This window comes from Dryobates pubescens, chromosome 31 (assembly GCF_014839835.1).
Source record: "Dryobates pubescens isolate bDryPub1 chromosome 31, bDryPub1.pri, whole genome shotgun sequence".
In the NCBI taxonomy this organism is placed as follows: Eukaryota; Metazoa; Chordata; class Aves; order Piciformes; family Picidae; genus Dryobates; species Dryobates pubescens.
The window spans coordinates 7,069,323-7,086,543 of record NC_071642.1 but is presented as its reverse complement, the minus strand read 5'-3'; the positions used below and the strand labels follow the sequence as shown (position 1 = coordinate 7,086,543).

General features: G+C 53.5%; 1 protein-coding gene across 2 annotated transcripts; it reads right to left on the bottom strand.

Annotated features, from left to right (window-relative positions):
- Window positions 1-1,647: 1,647 nt before the first annotated feature.
- CHMP7 (charged multivesicular body protein 7) lies at window positions 1,648-14,119 on the bottom strand. Of its 2 annotated transcripts, XM_054175219.1 has the most exons (11): window positions 13,754-14,119; window positions 12,398-12,572; window positions 10,050-10,235; window positions 8,781-8,914; window positions 8,341-8,389; window positions 7,938-8,057; window positions 6,851-6,949; window positions 6,358-6,418; window positions 5,622-5,783; window positions 4,275-4,386; window positions 1,648-1,814 (listed from the first exon to the last, which is right to left on the bottom strand). In XM_054175219.1, the coding sequence occupies exons 1-10, from the start codon at window positions 14,041-14,043 to the stop codon at window positions 4,322-4,324; spliced, it is 1,341 nt and encodes a 446-aa protein (XP_054031194.1). In that variant the 5' UTR covers window positions 14,044-14,119; the 3' UTR covers window positions 1,648-1,814; window positions 4,275-4,321. The 2 variants fall into 2 exon arrangements, with proteins under 2 accessions (XP_054031194.1, XP_054031192.1); XM_054175217.1 differs by lacking the exon at window positions 1,648-1,814 and having other exon boundaries at window positions 4,236-4,386.
- Between the last annotated feature and the right edge of the window lie 3,102 nt (window positions 14,120-17,221).

Genomic DNA, 17,221 nt, shown 5'->3' with positions numbered 1-17,221 from the left:
ACATCAGCAAAGGAACAAGAAGCTTCCTCCTCCCTGCAACAAACCACAGGAGCTCTCCAGGGACCAACCTGCCACTTCCAATCAAACCTCTTGCCAGAGGAAGCAGCCTTGACTGCCTGCAAAGCCAAAGCTTACTTCAGGCATCTTCATGTCAGAGGGAAGTAGGAGTGATTTGGTTTGAGTGGCTCCTACACCAGGTTAACTCCATCTACACTGTCCCTAGGCAAAGAGGAAAATACACCACCAGGCTCCTCTGCTGTGCTGCTTAATTACCCTCAGAACAAGAAGCTGGACAAAAACTATCCCAGAGTAAGGCTTAAGTATTGCTTAGGGGTCAGGCAGGGGCTCTGATTAACTGGCACAGCCATTTCCTCCATGGCCACAGCCAAGAGCCTGTTTCTTCTTTCCAGTAAAGGTGAAGAGACCCTGGCACAGGTTGCCCAGGGAGGTGGTGGATGCCTCCTCCCTGCAGGTGTTAAAGGCCAGGCTGGATAAGGCCCTGAGCCACCTGGGCTGGTGGGAGGTGTCCCTGCCCATGGCAGGGGATTGGAACTGGATGCTCTTTAAGGTCCCTCCCAACCTGAATCATAGAATTGTTAGGGTTGGAAGGGAGCTCAAGGCTCAGCCAGTTCCAACCCCCCTGCCATGGGCAGGGACACCTCACACCACAGCAGGTTGCTCACAGCCACATCCAGCCTGGCCTTCAAAAACCTCCAGGGATGAGGCTTCCACCACCTCCCTGGGCAACCTGTGCCAGGCTCTCACCACTGAGCCACTCTGTGATTCTCTGTGAGCCCTGAGACTGCACATTTGTGAGGTGCACAGCAAAAAAATGAGTGGCAGAAAGCAAAGCCAAAGCAGCAAACCTCTCCCAAAGGCACAAACCAAAGGCATCACAACACCACCACTAACACAAACCTAACCACCAGGCTTCAAGCTAAACCCCAGTGACTGTTTGGGCTTATTTAAACCCAAGAGCAAAGGCTGAGGGAAACCCAAGGCTGGGGCAGCAGTTCCTCGGTGTGGGGTTGGTTGGGGTTTCTTTTTGACAAAGCAGCCCAGGAAACCACCCATTTGTTACTTTCAGCAGACAAGTTTTATAGATGCAGAAGCAGAGCTGGAACAGCACCAACATGGCAGTGAGCTGGGGCACAGAGAAGAAGAACAACAGCAAAAACCCACCCAAACCCCCCCCCAAAACAAAAAGCAAGGAGGCACCCCAAGGGAGTCTGCTTCCTCCCCTTTATTACAGGCAGAAAACACAGAGTTTATTCCTCCCCTTTTACTTTACAAAGGAAAGGAACAGAGAGCTTCAAGTCACCTCACACAGCTCCACCGTGCAGCCGGAGGGTGAGGGAGGAACTGCTGCTGGCTCCTGGCGGGAGTCTGCACTCTTGAGCCAAAGCCACAATGAAGCCAGAGCCAACCCCAGCAGCCTAGTGACTACCTGTGCAGTGTTCCCTGCTCCTCTGGCTGAAAAGCTGGGGGGACACCACTCATGCCCAAGACCTGGCAACTCCAGCCCACAGTTTATTAGTGTTCACCCCAAGCTGCTCCCCATCCGCGGGGCTGGAGCAGTGGAGCTCAAGGAGGCAGGGGAGGAATGGTGAGTGGGCTACATTCCAGGGTGGTTCCACTACCACCACCACCACCCACCCAGCCAGCCAGTCACTCCCCTGCCAGGCACAGGCTCTGTGTGTGTGTGTGTGTGTGCAGAAAGCCAAATGAACAGCACATTCCCCTCCTGAAAGGATCCATTTCTTCATCCCAGGCTTCCTGCTCCTCCATGTGCACAGGCAGAATAAAAAGGTGACCTGCAGAAGATGACCATTGCACTTCTTATGGTCCACACAAAACCAACCCAAACACTCCTTCAGCTGCCCTGCTCAGGCCTTTCTTGGGTTGGCTTTTTTTGAGCCCTAGGAAGATCTCCTGGGATTTACTTGGAGGAGAGCTTTTTTAGGTACAGCTCAGGACCACGTGAAACTGCAACAGCAAGGCTGAAGGCTGAGTCAAGGCTCTTCCACCAAGCCCTCTCCTCTCTAAAGGCAAAATGCTGCCACCCCTTCTCCTCCCACCCCCAAACCACTTGGGCCAAGAGCTCCAAGGTAGTTTTGGCAAACAGGGAGAGGAGGGTGGGAGACAGAGAACCAGCAAAGCAGCTCAGGTTTCAAGTAAAAGCAAACCAGAAAGTTGCCTCTTGGTGACCACAAGGCTTTGTCACCCAGCAGGCAGGAAGAAACTCCTTCAGTTGCAATCTTTTGCAGGTCTCCCTTTGTAAGGCCTTTAGTGTCAATTACAGAAAGAGGAATTCTTTTCAGTGTTGGGGCTTTCTTTTTGTGTCTTGTGCTTGCAATTGCTGCCCTCTAGAGCAGCCCCAAACCCTCCTACAATCAAAACAGTAATACAGTGTTCAGTTGTCCAGGACCACGGTGCAAAAACACAGACAGGGAGGTGAGGGTGGGAGTGGGGAGGAGAACTATCAAGAGGTGGTGAGGAGCTTGTTGCAGGTAACTCCTGGTCCAAGGACAGCACTCAGGTGGCCAAGTGTTTGAAACAAGCACAGGGGAAGAGCCAGATGTTGTTGAGCCACTGCCAAGAGGGCTGCAGGCTCAGGTTCTCAACATCAGCCACAGCAAAGGGGGGGGGGGGAGAAATATAAACCACAACAAACAAACAAACCAACCAAAAAATATCCCCAGACCTAAATGAAAACCAACAACAAACCCCCACACACAAACAAAACAACCAAAAAAACCCCAAACCCAAAAAACCCAAACAAAAAACCCCACCCCAACTCCCCCCCAAGCAAATTCATTTTAAAAGATCAACAAACAACAAAAAAATCAACCCCAAAAAACCCCAAAAAACCCAAGCAAAAAAAAGTAACCCCCCCAAAACAACCAAAAACCCCCAACAAAAAAAACCCAAAACAACAAAAAACAGCATGAAAAATCCCCCCCAAAACCCCAACCAAAACCCAACCCCCCCAAAAATATCAACATAAAACCCCAACAAAAAAATCAACCAAAAAAAACCAACAAAAAAATCAACAAACAAAAAACCAACAAAAAAAATCAACCAAAAAAAACCCCAAACCAAAAAGTCAACCAAAAAAAACCCTAAACCACCAAAAAGTCAACCAAAAAGCCCCCCAAACCAACCCCAAAATCAACCAAATAAAACCCCCAAACCAACCCCAAAATCAACCAAATAAAACCCCCAAACCAACCCCAAAATCAACCAAATAAAACCCCCAAACCAACCCCAAAATCAACCAAATAAAACCCCCAAACCAACCCCAAAATCAACCAAATAAAACCCCCAAACCAACCCCAAAATCAACCAAATAAAACCCCCAAACCAACCCCAAAATCAACCAAATAAAACCCCCAAACCAACCCAAAAATCAACCAAATAAAACCCCCAAACCAACCCAAAAATCAACCAAATAAAACCCCCAAACCAACCCAAAAATCAACCCAATAAAACCCCCAAACCAACCCCAAAATCAACCAAATAAAACCCCCAAACCAACCCAAAAATCAACCAAATAAAACCCCCAAACCAACCCAAAAATCAACCAAATAAAACCCCCAAACCAACCCAAAAATCAACCATAAAAAAACCCCAAACCAACCCAAAAATCAACCAAAAACACCCCCAAACCCACCCAAAAAAAAAAACCCAAACCAACCCAAAAATCAACCAAAAAAAGCAACCAAAATCCTCAAACAACAACAACAAAATCAACCCCAAACCCCCTTCAAACAAAGCCCACAAAATCACCCAAGAAGTCCCCAAACTAAACCAAAAATCAACCAAAAAAAAACCCCCACCCCAAACCAACCCAAGCAAAAACCCCAAACAAAACAACCCCAACCCCAACCCCAAGCCAACCCCAAGAGGACCCCAACTTAAGCCAAAGCAATGAGCACTGTCCATGGCCATGGAAGAGTTTTTGTCTTCACTGGGCACAATCTTGAGTTGCATCCCCAGAAGGGAAGACTGAATGTCACTGAGTGACCTGGGGAGGGGGTGGGGTGGGTGGGGGTGAGGGGGTCACAAGTCAACTTGAGACCAGTGCAGATGTTGGCACAGGAGATGACAAACACCAGCTGGGGCCAGTTCCAGAGTGGATTGTCATGGCAGGAGATCCTGTTGCTGAGCAAAGTGGGATCCAGGAAGCACAAGGGGAGTGTTTTCCCCCCTCCGCCCCCTCCCCCCACCCCCCCAGCACTCTCCAGAAGTTCTAAGTCATTAAGTAAAGGAACCTTTCAGCCAACTTCTCAAACTGCAGCAACAGGACACTGTTGGGTCTTTAGAGATTCAGTCCCAGAGCTGTTTTGGCTTCAGAGGAAGCAGGGGGAGTCTTTTGTTCCAAATCTGAAGAGAAGATAGCAAGAGAAAAGAGATCAGCTTCACGTCAGGAAGAGCAGCAGGCAAGGCAGTGAGGAGATCAAGCACACCCAGAACTAACAAAACCACTTCCAGAGTGCTTCAGGGCTTCCACAGGGCACTGTGGAAAGACCTCCAGAAGCTAGAGAGGTCTGGGAAGTGTAATCCTTTATTTCATACCCTACATCACTACAGATCTGGCTGCAAAGTGAGCTTCTTCCCTTTCTCCTCCCTTTTTCCCCTCCCAGGAAGGATGAGCAGGCTCTTATCTCCCTGCTGGGGGAGTAAGGCCTGGCTGACCTTGGCAAACACTGCCAATTAAGCCTGGAGCAGCTTAACTGGGGCCTGGAGTTGCCAAGCTGAATTTTGTGCTGTCACAAATTGAGTGGCATGGGGGGGCAGAGAAGCTTGGGAGGGACTGGAGGTGGGGCATGGAAGCCTGGGTTTGGTTGGCCTGGTCTAAAGGGAGGTTCATGTGAAGCTTTGGCTTAATGTGAAGCCCAGACTATGGATTTCTTTGGGTCTTCTGTGCTTTGCAGTTTATGAACAGCCTTTCCATTTAAGCTTTCCAATCTTATCCATTTAAACTTCCAATCCTATCCAATCCTTTTGTGGGAGTGTTCTTCTTTTGCCCCTTCTGGAGCAACAAGAGCACTCCCTCTGCTCATTAAACCACTCCAAAACTTCACAGACAGCCCTAACTGTTCCTTCACAGGGTCCTGCAAGGAACATCTGAATCTATTTACTCCTGGCTGAGACAGGCCTAGGGTAAATTCAGCATGCAGGTCAAGCCCATGAGCTCTGGTTGCCCACTGCTACTAAAGGCAGAGTAGTTTAGTGCTAGTTTAGTACTAGTTCAAGCAGGCACCACACCTAGGGAGGGCATTCTAGGAGACAGAAGATGCTGCATGCCTGGCAGCAACTGGCAGGAAAATGCTGGGCTGCTTTATGGGCAAACAGAAGCTCCCCAAACCTGGCTTTAAATGACAGTGACAATTGCTTAGTCCAAGCACTAACTCTCTCCACAGGGCCTTCTCATTTCCTTATGTCCCACAGGCAAAAGTCCAGGCAGCACTTCTAGGAGCTCTCAAGGACACAGGAGTTGGCTTTCAACTGTCACTGCTGGCTCAGATTTGAGTTCTGCCAAGGTTCTCTTTTCATTTGGGAAGGCAGTGAGAGATCCAAACAGCTGCTGGCTAAGCACCACTTGCTGACATCCATACCTCCATCAGAAACAGAGAGCTTTTCCAACTCAGCTTCAAGCTCAGCATCAGAAATGGGTGGGTTCAGCACCTTCTGAGGAACATCAGGGAGGTCTACAGGCTCCTTAGTTGAGTCCTGGAGGAGACTGTCCAGCTCCTTCTCCAGTTCCTCTGTGTCCATCTCTGCTGAGTCAAGAAAAGATTTAAGTCCTGAGCAGAAATAAGCAGCAGCACAGACAGATCTCTGTCAGCAGCACACCTCTGCAGCCCAAGTCTAACAGAGTTAGAATTGTTCCCATCCAACATAAGAAGGAACTCTTTGTGCTTCTAAAGGTGGAAATTCCCTCCTGATCTCAGGGAGAAGCTATTGCTTTGTGCTGAGGCATCCAAGGGCAGGAAAACCTTCCAGTTTGTGCTCATTGCCCCTTGGCCTGGCCCTGGGCACCACTGACAAGATCCTGGCCCTAGCCTCTTGCCCCCCACAGCTCCTTTAGCTCTTGCTGAGCATTGCTCAGCTCCCCTCTGGGGCTGCTCTTCTGCAGGCTCTCAGCCCCAGGGCTCTCAGCCTTTCCTCCTCACAAAGCTGTTCCAGGCCCCTCAGCATCTACCCAGCCTGCCCTGGACTCTCTCCAGCACTTCCCTGTCCCTCTGGAACTGGGGAGCCCAGAACTAGACCCAGATGTGCTCTCACCAGGGCAGAATAAAGGAGGAGGAGAAGCTCCCTTGACCTGAGCAAAAGATGAACCCCAAGACATACCTAGACCATTGATCCCCACTCCAGCCAGAGTCTGGGCTACTTCATCTTGAGTATCACAAAGCTGAGGAGAAAGACAAAGTGTTTGATATGAAATAGAAACTCAACCAGACTCAGCTGCTCAAGGCCTCATCCAGCCTGGCCTTCAACACCTCCAGGCAGGAGGCAGCCACAGCCTCCCCGGGCAGCCTGTGCCAGACTCTCACCACCCTCACACTGAAGAACTACCTCCTCAGCTCCACTCTAACCCTGCTCTGCCTCACCTTCAAACCACTGCCCCTTGGCCTGGCTCTAGACAATAAATCCATAACCACAGAACACAGGCAGGTGCCTGAAGACCTCTCTTCTTCATCTAAAAACAATCCAGATTAAGTCACTTTGGTGACTTAAGGAACAGAAACCTAACCAGCACCAGAGGCCTCAGCATCAAGAGCAAGCTGACTCTGTCCAGTTACACAGCACTTGGCTTATTTAGATGCCCTCTTATTCTCAGTACCTCTTGGATCTGATCCACCAGGTTCTCTGCCTTCTCCACAGTGACATCCTTCATGGACAGTTTCAGAGCTCCCATACCAGCCTGATAGGCATTAAATACCTTGAAAGAAAAGAAAAGGAGACGTATCATAGAGTGGCCCAAGTTGGATGGGACCCGAGAGATCATCTATTCCAACCACCCTGCCATGGGCAGGGACACCTCCCACCAGCCCAGGTTCCTCATCCAGCCTGGCCTTGAACACCCCCAGGAAGGAGGCAGCCACAACCTCCCTGGGCAACCTGTGCCAGTGTCTCCCCCACCTCATAGTGAAGAACTTCTTCCTAAGATCCAGTCTCAATCTGCACCATGCTAGCTGAGAACAACCAGCAGGCTCTCTTAGCTTCTCTTGAGGTCTGTTATCTAAGCAGGACCTTCACAGAAGCAGAACATGGAGCCACAGGCAGGCTTCCTGAGTTCAACACCCCAACAGCAGCTCTGCTGTTTCCTAGCCTGGATAAGAGGAGGCTCAAGGGAGACCTTATTGCTCTCTCCAACTACCTGAAGGAAGGCTGTAGCCAGGTAGGGGTTGGTCTCTACTCCCAGGCACCCAGCACCAGAACAAGAGGACACAGTTTCAAGCTGTGCCAGGGAAGGTTCAGGCTGGATGTTAGGAAGAAATTTTTCACAGAGATTGGCCATTGGGCTGTGCTGCCCAGGGAGGTGGTGGAGTCCCCATCCCTGGAGGTGTATAGGAAGAGCCTGGATGAGGCCCTTGGTGCCATGGTTGAGTTGATCAGATGGTGCTGGGTGATAGGTTGGACTCAATGATCTCAAAGGTCTTTTCCAACCTGGTTGATTCTATTCTAGTAATTGTTCTTTCTGTTCTCTCAAGGTCTGGTATCCAAGCAGGACCCTCACAGAAGCAGCACATGGAGCCACAGGCAGGCCTCCTGAGTTCAACACCCCAACAGCAGCTCTGCTGTTTCCTAGAGCATGCAATGAAGTCCACCAGCAGCACCCCCTCAGCCACGAGCTCTGCCAAGCAGGTAGAGCAGCAGGGATGAGAAGAGCAGGGCTCCAAGGGAGAAGCAGAGAGCCCAAAAGTTACCATCTGGTCAGTCTGGGAGGCGTAGATCCGATCCAGGATGCCCTGCACTGCGTCCAGCTTGGAGTGAAGCTCTTCGATTCGCCTCTCCGTCCTCCGCTTGGACTTCAAACACCTCAGAGCCTGCAGGCAGCAGAGGCACAGCCTTGCCTTACCAAACCAGGCAGCAACCAAAGAAGTGTGAAAACCCCAAACCCCAGCAGTCCCCAGCTGGTTTGAAGAGCTGGAGAGGTCTGTTTCTCCTCACACCACAACACCCTGGACAAACCGATGCTTAGCTTCACCACAGAGAGGCTTTTAGCCTCCAACACTGCTAAGGTGAGGCTGTTAATGCCCAGTCCTTATCTGCAGTCACAGAGCAGCTCCCAGCCACTTGTAGCTGCTCCCAGGCAGGAGGGATACTTACCAGCTGCTTTTTCCCAGCTCTGCAAGCGCTCCTGGCATCCTCTTTACACCTGCAAGAGGTTCAAAGGAGGAGGAGAAGCAGCTCTCAATGCCGTGCCAAGCAGCAGTTACTGCACAAACCAACACCCAAGCCTCACTGCCTTGCTCTGTAATCCAGAGGAGACTAACCACCCTTTAAGCCATTGTCACTTCTCAGGAGTAGTCCTTGAACCCATTTCAAAGCCTTGGAAAAGCTTTCTGTTTCCCTTTGGCAGGGTTGTTTTCATGGGGAGAGGGAACAAAAGGTTGGCAAACCTGCCCTGCCCCGTGGCTGGGGCTGCTACGGACAGGAAAATGCAACTTGCACTCTCAGGCAGCAGCTTCCTTCTAACTATGTGACAGGAATACAAAACTCTACAGAGTAAACAGATGTTCTTCCCACCACCCTTCCCCCAAAATTACTTCTCTGCTTCCTGGGCAAGGGACTCCACCTTCTGTGACAGCAGCTGTTCACTCTGCATCAGCTGATAGACTCCAATGTCCACGTCGTTCATGGGGGAGACTTTGGCATGAAGACCTCTGGCAAACTTCACTATCTAATAAAGAAAGAAAACCAGGAGCTCCAGTCACTGCTCTCCAGGACCTCTGCCTGCACTGCAAATACTTTCAACTCTGATCACAGAATGGCCTAGGTTGGAATGGACCTCAAAGGTCATCTCTGACCTCCCTGTCACGGGCAGGGACACCTCTCAGCGAGACTCAGCTGCTCAAGGCCTCATCTAACCTGGCCTTGAGCACCCCCAGGGAGGAGGCATCCACAGCCTCCCTGGGCAACCTATTCTAGAGTCTCAAAATGATGCTTTGGCACCCCCAGTTTAAGCCTTGGGGTGAGGAGGATGTAGCAGTCACCACAGAATTGAATAACCTCTTTTCCTGGCAGCAGCAATGGTGTGGCCAGCAGGAGCAGGGCAGGGATTGTACCCCTGGAGTGGGCACTGGGGAGGCCACATCTTGAATGCTGGGGTCAGTTTTGGGGGCCTCAGGACATGGAGAAGCTGGAGGAGGTCCAGAGAAGGTCAATGAAGCTGGGGAAAGGTCTGAAGAACAGGGCTGGGGAGGAGCAGCTGAGGGAGCTGGGGGTGTTGAGCCTGGAGAAAAGGAGGCTGAGGGGAGAGCTTCTGGCTCTGAGAGGAGGCTGGAGACAGGTGGGAGCTTGTCTCTTCTCCCAAGGAACAAGTGGCCTCAAGTTGCCCCAGGGGAGGTTTAGGTTGGACATTAGAAGAAACTTCTTCCCTGCTCAGGGAGGTTGGGGGTGTCCCCTCCCTGGAGGTGTTGAGGGCCAGGCTGGATGAGGCCTTGAGCAACCTGGGCTGATGGGAGGTGTCCCTGCCCATGGCAGGGGGGTGGAACTGGATGATCTTTAAGGTCCCTTCCAACCCAAATGAATCTATGAATCAATCAATCTCTCTCTCAAACCCCTCCCTCAACCCAGCCACGAGCCTGCCCCTTTGCTACTCATGCAGTTTAACAACTAGAGTTCACAAATGTTTGAAGGCCCTGCCATGAGGGAATAAGGATTTCATCTCATCTACACCCAGGCTGTGGGAGTAGGCAGAGTTTACCTCCCCAAAGACAGAACACCCACATTTAGCCAAGCAACTGCTCCCTCCAGCCAGCTGAAACGCAAGACAGGGATTATACCACCCAAAAGCAGTCACCTTTACCCTGTACCTTCTCTCCATTCTGCTCCAGGATGGTGACCCTCTTCTCCTTTTGCAGCTGGAGGAGCAGCAAGTAGAAGGTCCTCTCATCTGGACAGACACTGGCACAGAGGGAGCGCAGCTCGGAGAGGGCAACGACCGGGTGAGACGAGAGCGCCGAGTTCTGGTAGAGACGATAGACCTCCTCTGCCTTCTCCTGCAAGCAAGCAGCACAGCTGGGGAGGAGCTTCCACAGCACTCTTCCTCCTCACCCCCCAACAACTGCCAAGTCCACACCTGCTCCCTCCCACATCACAAGTTAAGACCACATTGTGTTTGCAGCCAGCCAGGCCCTGGGAACGAGCGGGGCAGGGACATTACAGTACCACAGAATCACCAAGGCTGGAAGAGACCTCAAAGATCATCAACTCCAACCTGGCACCACAGACCTCATGACCAGACCATGGCTCCAAGTGCCACCTCCAATCCCCTCTTGAACACCTCCAGGGATGGGGACTCCACCACCTCCCTGGGCAGCACATCCCAGTGGCTAACAACTCTCTCAGTGAAGAACTTTCTCCTCACCCCCAGCCTAAACTTCCCCTGGCACAGCTTGAGACTGTGTCCTCTTGTTCTGGTGCTGGGTGCCTGGGAGAAGAGACCAACCCCCACCTGGCTACAACCTCCCTTCAGGGAATTGGAGAGAGCAAGAAGGTCTCCCCTGAGCCTCCTCTTGTGCAGGCTAAGCAACCCCAGCTCCCTCAGCCTCTCCTCCCAGGGCTGTGCCCCAGACCCCTCCCCAGCTTTGTTGCCCTTCTCTGGACACCTTCAAGTCTCTCAATATCCTTCCTAAACTGAGGGGCCCAGAACTGGACACAGGACTCAAGGTGTGGCCTAACCAGTGCTGAGCACAGGGCACAATGACCTCCCTGCTCCTGCTGGCCACACTGTTCCTAATGCAGTCCAGGATGCCATTGGCCTTCCTGGCCACCTGTGCACACTGCTGGCTCATGTTTAGGCAGCTGTCAATCAGCACTCCCAGATCCCTCTCTGGCTGCTCTCCAGCCACTCTGACCCCAGCCTGTAGCTCTGCATGGGGTTGCTGTGGCCAGCAGCTGCTGCCAGGCTTCACAGATAGCAGCACTGAGAGGGACAAAAATAGCCCAAGGAAAACAGCAATGGTGTGCCCAGCAGCAGCAGGGACTGACCCCCTGGATCAGGCACTGCTGAGGCCACACCTTGAGTGCTGGGGTTAGTTTTGGGACCCTGGCTCTAAGGAAGGCATTGAGGAGCTGGAACAGGGTCAGAGATGGTGAGGCTGGGGATGAAGAGCTGGAGAGCAGCCCTGAGGAGAAGGACTTGGGGGTGCTGGGTGAGCAGAAGCTCAACGTGAGCTGGCACCGAGCGCTGCCAGCCCAGCCCCAGCCTGGCCTGGGCTGAGCCCCAGCAGTGTGGGCAGCAGGGGCAGGGAGGGGATTCTGCCCCTCTGCTGAGACCCTCCCTGCAATGCTGGGGCAGCTCTGGAGTCCTCAGCACAGACAGGGACCTGGTGGAGAGGGGCCAGAGGAGGCCACAGCTGTGCTGGGAGGGCTGGAAGCCCTCTGCTGTGAGCACAGGCTGAGAGTTGGGGTTGTTCAGCCTGGAGAAGAGAAGGCTCCAGGGAGACCTTCTGGTGGCCTTTCAGGACTTAAAGGCATCCTATAATAAAGCTGGGGACAGATCTTTTAGCAGGGCCCGATGTGACAGGACAAGGAATGATGGTTTGAAACCAAAAGAGGGGAGATTGAGAGCAGATACAATGCAGCAATGTTTTACACCAAGGTGACCTGAGAGGTGGCAGATGTCCCACCCCTGGAACTGCTCCAAGTGAGGTTAGATCAGGCTCTGAGCAACCTGCTCTAGCTGGGGATGTCCCTGCTGATTGCAGGGGGGCGTGGACAAGATGACCTCTTAAGGTCCCTTCCTACCCAAACCGAGTTCAGCTCAGTGAACACAGCACTGACAGCCAGCAGCTCTGGCGTCCCCAGCCTCTCCCTGCCACAGATGGCTCTCCCTCTACACCACTCCTGCAGGGACTCAAACCTGAGCTCCCCAGCAGCCTCCCAGCACACTCCCTTGCCTTCCCAGACAAACCAGCAAGCCTGCCCCTCCTGTTCCTTCGAAGGCAGCGAGGTCATGACATCAGTTTCAAGGAACATCTGCAGATATCAACTACTTCTTACCCCTGGGGCACTCCATCCATCCACCCCACTCCAGGCTTTTAAACTCCTGAGAAGCACAAATGAAGACCACATCAACCCTGCTCCTTCCTTGCTACCAATGACTCCTGAGTTCTCCAGGGATGCATCACCTTGAGCAAAAGCTCTCCACAACACTCACCTGCAGCAGCTCCACATAAATCAGGACTTCCTCTTCCTCAGGTATTTTACTGTCACCCAGCACACTGGAGAGAGTCCACTTGAGGGGCTTCAGAATGAAGACTCCCACACCCCAGGAGATCCAGCTGCTGTCTACACTGGCCATGAAGTCTGACTCCCTCTGCAGCTTGCCACGTCTGGAGGAAAGACACCAATGCAGAACTGAGCATGGACACTCCTGAAGCCTTCCTGAAGCCTTCCACTGCCAGCAAGCAGAATGCTGAACTGGAACATTTCTCAGTGCTTTGCACACCCACATCCCCAGGGGCATTTTCTAACTAGAAGTTAGCCTCTAGCTGAAGTTTGATGTTTTACTGCTGGGTGTGAAAGGGCACAGAGGTCTGCAGCTTCCTCTGGACACCAGGGGCCTTTGCTTACTATTTCTCCAGTTTCTTTCTCCAGTTTCACAAGTTTCTCTCAGTTTTCTGACTTGAAACTGATGAGGCATCCAGCAAGGACATTAACAGGGAAGGCTGAGTTCCTAGAGGGGGCAGCTGCACGTTTCAGGGTGCTTGAGTGTTTAAATGGCAAACACAAAGCCTCTGGATGTGAGAAAAGCTATTTTGCATGCTACAGACTAAGGTCCAGGGTATCAGTCCCAGGCCCCAGTTTCACCATGCAAAACACTTGGTTGCATACACCAGCACACCACGGCCCCACATGCCCCTACACCACCACATGCCATTCCCAGCTGGATCACCACAACAACCGTTCCAGGGAACAAGCCAATTTACCACAGAGCTCCTCCTGCACCAGCAAGCTCGCTCAGCACAGCCTTGCCCCGGAGTCCCCCAGCACTCCCCACAGCCAGCTGCTCTCCCAGCACCTCCTGTAAGCCCCAGGGTGAGCTTCTCGACTCCTGTGCCCATGCTTTACCTTGCACCAGCTTCCTGCGTTCCCCTCACACAATGTAATCCACATTCCCTTGAGCCTCTCTGTGCTCTCCACTCCTTTGCTAGCCCTGGCACAGCAACAAAACCCTCTCATACTCTCCCACATTCCCAGCATTTAGCGCTGGCAGGCACAACCATCTCTCACCAAGCTTCCCCTCATGTCCCCATCCATTTATCCACCACCTGCAGCGCTCTGCCTGCCATGAGCACTGCGTGCATCTTCCAGGCTGGCACGACACGGAGCTCTGCTTGCCCACGGCCATGTCGCAAAGCTCCCTTACACCCCCATCCTTCCTCACAGCTCCTCTCCCGGCTAGCTGAGCCTCCCCTTCTCCCACAGCCTGCCGTGGCCTCCCTTGACCTCCACTCCCCGCAACGGGAGGGCTACCAGCCCCAGCCCCCGGCCCCCTCCTCCCCGCAGGTACCTGAGGAGCTCCCGGAGGACGGTGCCGAGGCCCAGCGGGAGGCTGCCGCGCCGTTCGAAGCTGTGCTGCAGCTCCCGCAGGCAGGTCCGCACAACACCCCGGCGCCGGCCGCGGGCCAGCACCAGCCCGACCCAGAAGGCCATCTTGCTGTCCCACTCGGTGCTGTTCACCTCACGGCTCTGCTTGAAAGCCGAGAAGAGAAAAGCCATGCGCTCGTCGTCCGTTTCCCACTCGGGCGGCAGGTCCCCCGCCGGGGCCGGCCCAGGCGGCTCCCGCCCCGGGCTGCACATCTACGCGAGACCCCGGCTCCGCCGCGGCCTCCGCCCGGCCGGGACGCGCCTGGCTGCCAGGGGTGACTCGCGGGGCGCATGCGCACCGCTCCCGTCCCTACCCCCCCGCGGCCGCCTTTGTGTGGGCCGCGCCGCGATGCCACACACACCCCCCGGCCCGCCCGCAATGGTACGGTCCCGCTTTCCCGGCATGCACCGGGGAGGGTGAGGCCGGCGTGGGTCGGGACGGTCGCCCCCCACCGCCCCGGCCCCCGGCCCGGCCCCGCCCCCTAAGCGTCACCTGCGGGGGGTGGTGCTGAGGTGACGTCATCGGCGGAGCGCAGCCTGGGTGTGCTGCCTGGCAGCGCGGTCGGGGCGGCGCAGGTTGGAAGAGTTCGTTCAGTCCGAGCGGCAACCCAGCCCCGGCGTGGCCACCCAGCCCCGGCCCCAAGTGCCATGGCCACAGGTTTCCTGAACACCCGCAGGGATGGGGACTCCACCACCTCCCTGGGCAGCCTGTGCCAATCCCTGACCACTCGTGCAGCAAAGAGAACCTGGCACAACTTGTGTTCCCTTCTATTGCAAGGCACTGGGGAGAAGAAGCTGACCTCCAGCTTGCTCCAACCTCCTGGCAGGGAGCTGTGGAGAGACAGAAGAACTTCCAGATCATGGAGGCCAAGCCTTAACCCAGCACTGCCAGGGCACCACCAAACCGTGGTCCTCAGCACCACATCTCCACAGCTTTGAAAGCCCTTCCAGGTGTGAGGAACGAGCTCAGTGATAAATTTTAAATACAACCACTTTATCATAAAATGAAGGCAAAAACAGCGCTGGGCACAGAGCAGGTTTGCCAGAGGCATCATAACCACACGAGTTGAACTTATACAGATGCCAAACATACATATTCACACCTATTCATACCTTTCCCCAGTACCTTCCCACCCTTCTCCATCAGGGCTGGGACAAAACCTGCACTTTTGACCTGGCCAGTCTTCAGACACGTCGGCGCCTCACCTTTCTCTCCCCAAACCCTGCACAGTAAAGACGACCAAACGATCAGCCCAAAGATCGAACCTCACGGTCCCCAGCAATTCCCCACAGGGATGGGGACTCCACCACTGCCCTGGGCAGCCTGGGCCCGGCCTGGACAACCTTTAAAGGGATGAAATTGTTCCTCATGGCTAACCTGAACCTGCCATGGGGCGACTTGAGGACATTTCCTTTTGTCTTGTTCCTTTTTCCTTGGGAGAAGAGCCCAACCCTCACCTGGCTCCAGCCTCCATTCGGGGAGCTGTAGAGAGCAATGAGGTCTCCCTCAGCCTCCTTTTCTCCAGGCTGAACACCCCCAGGTCCCTCTGCTCTTCCTCCCCAGCCCTGTTCTCCAGACCCTTCCCCAGCTTCCTTGCCCTTCCCTGGACCCACTCCAGCCTCTCAATATCCTTCTTGGATTGAGGAGCTCCAAACTGAACCCAGGATTCAAATCACTGGGGGGGGGGGGGTGGTGGTGGTGGAATAAGAGAGAGAAATAGAATCCCCGAACAGAATTAGTTCTGTTCCAGCTCAAAGCAGGACACAGCTGCTTTTCTTTTTTTACCTCCATGTGGCAGCATCATCCCCACCCTCCCCAGTTCCCCAGGGGCAGCAGCCTTGCATGAGTAGAGAGAGTTTGTTCATGCAGGGTTTTCAGAGCAAAGCTTGATGCTCCTAGGGAAAAAGGGGGGGAGGCAAACTCTTGTCACTTCAGCTGCCAAGGTCTGAGCATTTCTGTGTCGCTGCCTTCACCATGTGGGATATTTCTGGTTTCTCATGGAGCCAGAGGAAATCAAATTGTGTCTGGGAGCTCAGCTCTGGGTGCCCTGCCCCTGGTGAGACACTCAGGGGTTAATCAAGCCTGGGTTGAGGGAGACAGGGCCGTTAAAGCCTTCGACACGTGTGCTTGGACTTTCCCAAGTTTCTCCCATTTGTTTGGCTTCCCTAAGGAATATCTGCAAGTGCTGTTGCTGTTCCTCTGACCGGTTCTGAGTCAGACCTGTGGTGTGCTGTCACCAGCTTAACCCTTTAGCCACTGGCATGCAAGAGACACCCTGTGCCTGCAGGCTTTCTCCGGAAAGCAAGGAGAAATTTGTCAAGCTGTGACCTCAGCTTGGAGATGGAACTCCTAGAGCAGGTCCAGAGGAGCTCACAAAGATGGTCTGAGCACCTGGTGCTGTGAGGACAGGCTGAAGGAGCTGGGATTGTTCAGCCTGGAGAGGAGAAGGCTCCAGGGACACATTAGAGCTGCCTTCCAGTATTTGAAACAGGCTACGGGAGAGCTGACTTTGTACAAAGGCATGGAGTGACAGGATGAGGGGTGATGGCTTCAAGCTGGAAGAAACTGGATTGACATGAGACATTAAGTGGAAATTCTTCCTCCTGAGGGTAGTGAAGCACTGGAACAGGTTGCCCAGAGAGGCTCTGGAGGTGGAGACTCTAAGCCTGGAAGTATTGAAAGCCAGGTTGGGCAACCTGGGCTGGTGGAAGGTGCTCCTGCCCATGGTAGGGGGGCTTGGAACTGGATGATCTTTAATGTCCTTTCCAACCCAAACCATTCTATGACTCTATAATAGTCAGAAAGACATGGAGCTTGGTTTACTCTGTGGATTTATTATGAGGTTTTCCTGAGGCTGCTGAGCTGAGCTGGAGCCTGCTCAGGCTGTGCTGCACTCCTGCAAGGCTGCTTGCAACCACGGGTGGCTGCCCCTTTCCTTTTCTTTGAGGCTGTTTCATTCTCAGATTGGATCCTTAAGGCAGCCCAGCTGGCTCGTGGTGCCTTGGTGAGCAAAGAGCAGCGACACAGGTAGATAAAAGCCAGCACTGCTTCCTTCAGAGGCTTTGGTAACACCACCTTGGCTCTCTTCCCTTGGCCAGACCTCGGTGCTGCGGGCAAGGCAGCAGGTCTCAGAGCAGCCTTTTAAACACACCCTGATCCATGCTGTAAATCGGGAGGTGACTCAGCAGAGGCAAGAATCTATTTTTAGCTCCTCCCAAGCTTTCTGTGTCAAGCTGAAATGTTACATTAATCCTTTCAGTGCTAGCCCCAAACCAACGTCCTCTGCTGTCTGCGGAGCCATTCATACCCCGGGACCCGCCACCTCCAGGAGCCCTTCTGCCAAAACCCAGCCCAGCTCTTCCCTCTTAAAAGAGAGGCACATTTTGGGCT